This window comes from Hippoglossus stenolepis, chromosome 18, assembly GCF_022539355.2.
Source record: "Hippoglossus stenolepis isolate QCI-W04-F060 chromosome 18, HSTE1.2, whole genome shotgun sequence".
Classification (NCBI taxonomy): Eukaryota; Metazoa; Chordata; class Actinopteri; order Pleuronectiformes; family Pleuronectidae; genus Hippoglossus; species Hippoglossus stenolepis.
Genome location: NC_061500.1, coordinates 2,956,670 through 2,965,118, shown reverse-complemented (window position 1 = coordinate 2,965,118; position 8,449 = coordinate 2,956,670). Strand labels below are relative to the sequence as shown.

Below are 8,449 nucleotides of genomic sequence, written 5' to 3'. Positions count from 1 at the left end.
CATCTCCCATCTACATAGGGAGCAGATGGAGGGGTGGGATGAGGAGGTGGAGAGGGAGGAGCCTCACAGGTGAGCTGCTCCTGTCTCATCTGTTCCACCTCCTCCTTCAGCTCATCCAAACTCTGTCCACACTCGTAGATCAGCGCGTCCACCTCCCTGACACACATCAACACAAACATGTAAACACATACAATGAAAATAAGAAATATATGTATTTATATCTTGGACATGAATCCTACCTATTATGGTCGAATGGGCTGCCTGCTCTCCCTCTCTGCTCTTTAAATATAACCATGTAAAGCTTTTCTAAAGCGTCAAGCTTTTCTTGAAGCTGTTCGAGACCCTGAAGAACAGAATTAGTTTAGATAGTTAGTTAGTTAGTTTGGATATAAAGTGATCAATCTAAAGGATTACAGATTGAAACTGATTGCATGTCTTACCCTCATCTGCTCAGTAATGGTGAGCACTTCACCGTCCAGGACATACTGATAAGTTTCTATCCTAACCAGTACGACAGAAGCCTTCTCATGGAGCTTCTCCTCCACGCTGGGGCCATTGTACGCCTGGATGAAGAGAACCTGAGTTGATCTCTGCTCTCTGAGCCTGAGGAAAGTCCAGGGTCACGACCTTTGAGGAGTCGTGGCTCGGTCCTGACTGCACCGAGTGCTTTGGAGGCTCAGAGTACAGGTTCAACGTGAAACATTAGAACACGCGTAAACACATCATGACCTACGTGAACTATAATTATTAGCCCACCTGCTTATAGCTGAATTTAGCATCTTGGGGATTTTTTCCTTTACAACAGAATTTTAAAATCTGCCACACAAACTACTGTCACATGTCGATACTTTCATTTATGGATCAGTGATAGGTCTCACTTCTTGTCATAGAAAGGTTAAGTGTTCATACCGATGAATAAAATGCGTGTAGAAATTTGTAAAACAAACTTTTCTCTAAATATCCCCAATTAACTTGTTTTTGATCCTTATTTAAATTTGTCCTGTGTTCACTACCCTTCTAATTCAAAAATGACCCGTATTCAGTTCCAGTGTTTCTTTGCTACGAAATAAATGTATTTTATCATTTAATAGTATTCACTAAATATCTTGTTTTTGATTACCACAAATCATTATTTTCCTTTTTCCTTTCTTACTTTATAAACAAACGTAAATTCTACATCACTTTTACACACATGGTAAATTGTCCATGTGAAAAAAGATATTCACTACGGAACACCTAGCTAGCTAGCTAGCTTCTTTTCTGGGTAGCTAAGCATAGCTGGATCAACGAAATAAAACTCGAAATATAACAGTATATACCTAATAGACTGATTGATATGAATTTGAAAATATGCTTTTAATTTTCTTTATCCAGAGTGTTAGTATGGCTGGTCTTACGGTTGACATGTTCATAAAGATGCTGTACGAAGAACAGGATGAGGAGTCTGAAATCTCTGATGCTGAGGACCTAAACTGTGTTCTATAGGATGAAGCTGTAGTTGTGGGTTTGTCTTGGAATCCAGCTCTTCTGCATGAAGAAGGCTCCTTTGATGACAGGGAAGACTCATCTTCTCCGTCATCAAAGGAGCCTGATGCGGAGGAAGAGGGCAGAAATCGAACCCTTTGGTGCTCCTAAATAAAAATGTATTCATACTCTGGAACCTCCAACTCTTAGGACAAAGACCCAGAATGGAAGACACCAGACCCAGACGTGGCCACACTCCCCATTCTGCTTATTATCGCTATTACAACTTTATTAACAGTGAAATAAGACCAAATGATCAAGTCCTCCCAATAATCATAAGCCTGAACCCTGAACTGGCTTTAAAATAAAACTAATTTGTTAATACAGACTTGGACATATCTGCAGCTGTGTGTCGGTGTTCATGTTTGAGATTTAAATGTTGCCTTAAATAACATTTAAAAACAAAGAAGCTTCAACAAATTCTCTCTAAAGGTTGAAACCAAAGAGAATTCACAAAGATGAGGAAGATGTCAGATTCTTTTCGATTCTTATTTACTGACGTCCTTCATTCAGCTCGTGTCTCTGCAGCTGAACCCAGTCTAGTGAGTTATCGTTGCTCCGTCTCTGAGGTGAGTTGTGATCAGCGTCTGCAGAGTTGACTGAGTCCGCCGTTCCTGAAACTGTATCCCAGCGGACAGAGAGCGAGCCATGTGTCTGGTGGTCCGCTTCATGTGTTGAGCCACTCGGATGGCTTTGTCCAGAAAGATGTTCAGAGAGACATCCTGGGAGCTCTGCCCATCGACAGACCTGGAGCGTCTCATCCTCCCCCTCGCCACCTTGTGACCTCTGACCCCTGAGGATGTGCCGGGGCTGTTGCTAGGTGACACGTGGATGGGCAGTGAGGACATGCTGAAAGAGAGATGGGCGACAGGAAAACTAGTGACACTCTGGGTGAGAAACAAAATTAACTAAACAATATGTTGGGTTTTCATAGAAATATCTTCCACGTGTTTACATGTGCAACCTAAACTAATACTACCTGTGAGTGTGTGTTACTTACAGAAGTGGCGAGCGGACCAGCATGCACTGCGGCAGCTCAGGAGCTGCGTGGTATCCTCTCCTCCCCATTCTGTCCGGGGACTCGGCTGATTGGCCGCTTGTGCGTGGGGCGGAGTCTCTGTCACAGTCTGTGAGTCACAGCAGGTCAGAGGCTCCGTTAACACATTAGATAATTAAACTTATTTATTTTACTGCAAACTGAAATTATTAATGTGCTTCTTCTTTATTTGCTCCTGATGCTGACCAACAAATTCACATTTTGCCAAGTCATCATTAACCACACAGAGTGGGAGGATCCGAGTACACACAAACACACGTCTCAACATTAAAACTCATTCTCTCATAATGTGTCTGAAATGAATGACATCAGACAAACCTGTCTTAGTGTCTCTGTTCGGCTGAAGACATCCACAGAGAGGACAGTGACGAGAGCAGGAGGAGGAGGAGGGGGTCGACTCGCTGCTGCCACCAGCTGGACCTGACGGGACAAGGAGAAGATGAGGACTTTACACTGGTTTATAATGAATGACAAAATAAAACAGGATTTATTTTGCAGTGCAGCGACGGTTGTTCTTACTGGGGTGTGTTTCATTGCTCTGGACAGTATTTGTGTGTGAGCAGCAGCTGCCTGGTGCTGCAGAGGATGTTTGAGTGCGTCTGGATATCCGAGGCTGAGGCTGCGATGTAAAGGTCTCCGGATCTGAACCTGCAACTGAAATAAAAAATACCACACGTATTAGTTTTGTTGCTTCACTGATGGACACACAGTACGCGTGCTATTAGCATTTCAAGTTATGCTGGAGTGTAAACTTGCAGATGACACGTTGTGGTGGTCGTCTGTCCACACAGGGTGATCTCTCTCTGGCCATTCGTCTCAGTATACACTCCTCCACCTCTTCAGCCATTTGTCTTTCTCTACTTCCCTTCATGACGTTACTCTGACATCTCTCCTCAGGCCTGAGCAAAGAGCAGGAATCAAATCAAGAACAAACCAATATGAAACAGGGAGCACAGGACGAGGTGGTTCGCTGGCATATGGCGAAAACTGTCCCCTGCAGGCTTCCATGGTTAGAATCTCTACAGCGTCATTCTCCAGACAAACAGTTATTGGTAGATTACGGAAGATAAAAACCAACCTGCTGCGAGGTGTGGATGTGTAGAGGTGAGTGTGGTTCTCTAGAGATGAGAATCTCACAGGAGTTTTCTGATTCCACAGGCCATGCACTGTCTCCTCCAGTCGGGGGACCTGGGCCTCCAGAGTCCTTGGTGCATTGCTAAAAAGAGCTCTGGGAGAGTTGCCATGGTGACGCGGTGCAGTGGTGGAGGACCGGTCACTATGTCCGTCCTCAGACACAGTGCGAGCTGCGGAGACGAGGAGGACAGCACGTTGAATATACAGAGAAAAACAAACACTTGTTTAGCGTTAACAGCACCACTCTCTGTGTGATGGACAGAACTTACACTCACTGCTGTCGCTCTCCAGTCTGGCTCCTCTGCCGGCCCTGGTTCTCTCTGTCTGACTGACCCAGCGCTGTGGGGAGCAGGAGGAGCTGCGCCTCCTCTGTCTGCCTCTGCTCGTCTGTTCGGGGCTGAGGGCCCAGGAGGCCCCTCTGGACTCTGCACCTGTGAGTCGGTGTATCGGTGAGGAAGGAGGAGACGATGCTGAGACTGTCTGAGGTTTCCTTGTGTTCCCGTCCTGATGGACTAAATCGCTATGACGACAAGAAAGAATATTCAAACACAAAAAATCACTGATGAGGTTAATGTATGGGGAAGTAGATATCTGTGCATGTGGAGACCTCCTCACCTCTGTGACGCCCCCTGGTGGAGAGGACTGGGGCCAGCTGGGGGAGTCAGACGGCAGCTTTCTGAACCAAAAAACCCGCTGTCCGTCTCTGGAGAGATGACACCATCCTGCTGAACACAGAAAGAAGATTAAAGCACATTTATCTATCTATACACTTGAATTAAATATTTGTCATGTCAGAATGAAATAAAATAAACCTCAGAATCTCCACAGAATAAGTTTTTAACAGATGTTATGTTGTGAAGTTCTAAATCTGAGCTTCATGACCTCCTGAGGTAAAACAATCTGAGGCGTAGACTTCATATATGACAACATTAAGTTACTGTCTGACCTAACCTGGAAATGTTTGATATAAACTGACCTGAGAAAGTGTTCTGCTGCCTGAGGTTGGAGTTCCTCCTCTCCGATGCAGGAGTCTCTCCAAGGCTGCTCAAGCTGCTACTGTGAAACCTCTCTCTCTCTGACCCCCTGTGGCCACTGGGCGGAGGAACAGGGAGCGAGGCCCTCACGCTGTCCTGTGCAAGTCTCTCTGCTTCTCTGATGAATAACCTCTGTTCATCCATGTTTCCAATCCTTTGTCTCTCTGTCTCATCGTCGCCAGTCCACTGATGGCTTCCTAAAGCAGCAGAGAGGAGAACTGCTTCCCTGAGGTTATATTCAAATGTTCTGGGAAGTTCCTGGAAGCTTCTATAGCTGAACAGAAAAAGGAAAATAAGTATGAATATCTCCAAACATTAATAACAATCCCTCCACAGAAAAGATACTGATGAAGAGAATATAAAACATACAAACACCATCACTCACTGATCAGTTAGTGCAGCAAAGTCTTGTTCAGCACGTCTGTGTTTTACAGTCAGAGGTTTGAAATACAGAGAATTCAGAGTTTCTTCGTCGTCCGTCTCCTCATCGTCACTCTCTGGGCTCACCTCCAGCTCTGCTGCTCTTCCTGGATCCACCAGCAGAGGCACAAGTGGGCTCTGGAAGGAATTGAAGCATCAAAGGTGAAATGATGTGATGTCACAGCAGGTTGACAGCTTCTATTGACTAGGAATCATAGTGCTGTGACTCAGTCATGCAGAAGAGGTGAGTTTAGCATGAAGCCAGAATCAGGGACAGTGCACACAATGGCATAAGGGGGTACCTGTGGGAGACTCCATCTCCAATCTTCAGAGGGAACAGATGAAGGGGTGGGGTGAGGAGGTGGAGAGGGAGGAGCCTCACAGGTGGGTTGGTCCTGTCTCATCTGTTCCGCCTGCTCCTTCAGCTCATCCATACGCATTCCACACTGGAAGATCAGCCCCCCCAGCTCTCTGACACACACCAGCACAAACATGTAAACACATACAATCAAAATAACTAATATATGTATTTATATCTTGGACATAAATCTTACCGTTGTTGGTCAAAGTAGCCGGCCACTTCTCCTTTCTGCTGCAGGAGTTTGTGCTCGTCCCTCGCAAACAGGAACCCCCTTTCTAAAGAGTCGAGCCCCTCGTTAAGCTGTGAGAGGCCCTGAAGGACAGAATTAGTTCATTAGTTTGGATATAAAGTGATCAATCTAAAGGATTACAGATTGAAACTGATTGTATGTCTTACCTTCATCTGTTCAGAAGGTTTGAGCTGTTTTCTCTTCAGGAGATCCTCATAAATCTGCAGCTGAATGAAAAACACAGAAACTTTAATGTCTAATTACTTTCCTTAATCATCACATCATCCAGAAAGATCTGTAAATTGTTATTTCTAATTCTTCTTGACAGCTTTAATGGCTTGAGTACCTGCTGGAGGAACTCGTCAGTCTGGATGTCGAGAATCTTGGCCAGCTGCTCTCCCAGGTAGGGGCCTGTTTATTTGACAGGTAAAGAAGAGTTATATGATGCGAGTTCCACTGAACGACACAACGTTAGCAGCAGCTGAATGATGGATGGAAGCCAGGTTGTTTGCAGGTTGATGAACATTTTTAAGTGACAGTATTTAATGGTAGAGCAATGCATCAGAGGAGCAGTGTGTCAGCAGAGAGCTGGAGGCTGAAGACAGAGAACATACTTGGAGGAGCGCGGTGTCCGTCTGGATGAAGAGAACCTGAGTTGATCTCTGCTCTCTGAGCCCGAGGAAAGTCCAGGGTCATGACCTTTGAGGTGTCCTGGCTCAGTCGTGACTGCATCTACCAAGAGAAATTCGAAATATCATTATTTGTATTTGTGCGTTCTATGTTCCCCCCAGCGGAAACACGGCAAGAACCACAACCCGAATTGATTCACTGCAACGTACAAATGTAGCAGAGAAGGCAATCGTCTGCATCTAGTCCCGTAAGCTTGACTCAACGAAAGATAAACCAGTTATGGCACCGATATGCTGCTTTCTTCAAATCCCTGATCGTGACCCTGACTGCATGACACTAAACTGCGATAAATGAAATGGCCTGATCTCTACATCAACTACCTGTGCCTTCAGATGCAGAACATCAATGGTGTTATTCGCCTCAGCGTGCTCAACCAGCAGTCTGTTGTGGTCCTCCTGCAGCAAGAGGGAAAGGGCAGATAGAAGAGGGGAAGAGAATGAAAAAGGAAAGAGAACAGAGTTGGTTAAAGAGAGGATCGATCATGGTTTAGGGTTCTGTTAGGTCTAATCCATGAGTCTGATGAAGTGTTGCAGAAACAAAAGTTCATGGACACCCTGTCCTTGCACTTCTGTGCACTGCACATTTCATCTGTAGCTGTTTTTCATGTTTTGGGTACTACCATATAAAACTTTATTTCAGACAATGTAAAGTTCATTAAGTGAGGCCTATCCATCCTGGAATAAGGGTTATTCATATATTATTGTGTGGTCTCGAGGTCAATGATCTTCAGACAATATTCTTCTTCCCACTCTCAATCAATCTCTGTAGAATAAATAAGAATGGAAGAGTAGAATAGGGTCTAAAACTGGAATCTGGTTACCGTAGTTACAGTGTTTAGTTGATGTTCCCTCCTCATCATGTCTATGAAACCACATCATGGTCAGTACCTGTAGCTGCTCGACCAGTGTGATGGCCTCCTGTCGGGATCTGAAGTCCTGAGGCACATTGGAGTTGGGGGCAGATGGGTCAGAGGATCCGTCAGAGGTGTTCAGTAGTACTTCCCTCACAATGTCAGCAGGAGACATGTACGTTGTGTCGAAGGACAGGGATTCCCTCCTGGAGGAGCCTCTGCTCACAGGGGGCTTGTAATCGCCTTTGGGGAGACGGACCTTGGGCTTTACATTCGAGAAATCTGGCGTGGGGTAAGTCAGAGGCACGATTCTGTAGATAAAACAAAATTGACGGTGAGTGCTTTTTATGGAAAAACTGTGAATGAAGTTGAAGGGAGGGAAATGCTCTTCACCTGGACTCATTGACCTCAGCTGTTCTCAGCTCTCTGTCTGGACTCGGTCTGGATTCGAGAAACTCTGCTACGCTGAGGGTGCAAATCCCAGAATGTGAAGCTTCAGGACACGTATCTGACTCTACTGATCCGTTCAAAGGTCCGTCATAGACCCGAGTCACTTCAGGAAAGACAGATGCTGTGTGAGGCCACTTCACCTCCTGCTCTTCAGACTTCTGAGGAGGAGGACTGGACCAGAGACTTATGGGGCTGCTGTAAGACTCTGGAGGACTTTCTATGGAGCCCATCTCGGGGAAAGTTTCATCTTCAATCCCTGAAGCAGCCGCCAATTCCTCAGCAGTGAAGTGGTAATCCATTACTAGTGAGGAGGAGAAATATGTACAATGCTAACTAGCTGTTAGCTAGCTAGCTTCTTTTCTGGCTAGCTAACCATGGCTAGATCTACAAAATAAAACTCGAAATAGAACAGTATATACTTAATAGACTGATTGATATGCATTTGAAAACATTTATCCAGAGTGTTAGGATGGCTGGTCGCTATTATTCCAAACCTACGGTTGACATGTTCATAAAGATGCTGTATGAAGAACAGTTATTGGTCTTGAGTCTAAGTCTGGAATCTCTGATGCTGATGACCTAGACATTGTTCCACAGGATCAAGCTGGAGTTGTGGGTGTGTCTTGGAATCCAGTTCTCTTACATGAAGAAGGTTCCTTTGATGACATACAGGACGAGGAGTCTTTAAGGTGTTCAAAGA

At 45.2% G+C, this 8,449-nt stretch overlaps 1 protein-coding gene across 1 annotated transcript; it reads right to left on the bottom strand.

The window, feature by feature from the left end:
* Positions 1–8,057, bottom strand: LOC118098052 (microtubule organization protein AKNA-like; the record flags this gene model as incomplete). The annotated part of the gene is made up of 20 exons (XM_047344537.1): positions 1–156; positions 240–343; positions 441–2,373; positions 2,525–2,651; positions 2,900–3,001; positions 3,101–3,235; positions 3,338–3,480; positions 3,660–3,885; positions 3,985–4,235; positions 4,331–4,437; positions 4,692–4,711; positions 5,169–5,307; positions 5,472–5,640; positions 5,724–5,842; positions 5,927–5,986; positions 6,106–6,170; positions 6,374–6,491; positions 6,770–6,844; positions 7,337–7,610; positions 7,693–8,057. Coding segments are annotated over 18 exons (2,805 nt in total), but the record flags the coding sequence as incomplete, so codon positions are not given.
* Positions 8,058–8,449: the final 392 nt, after the last annotated feature.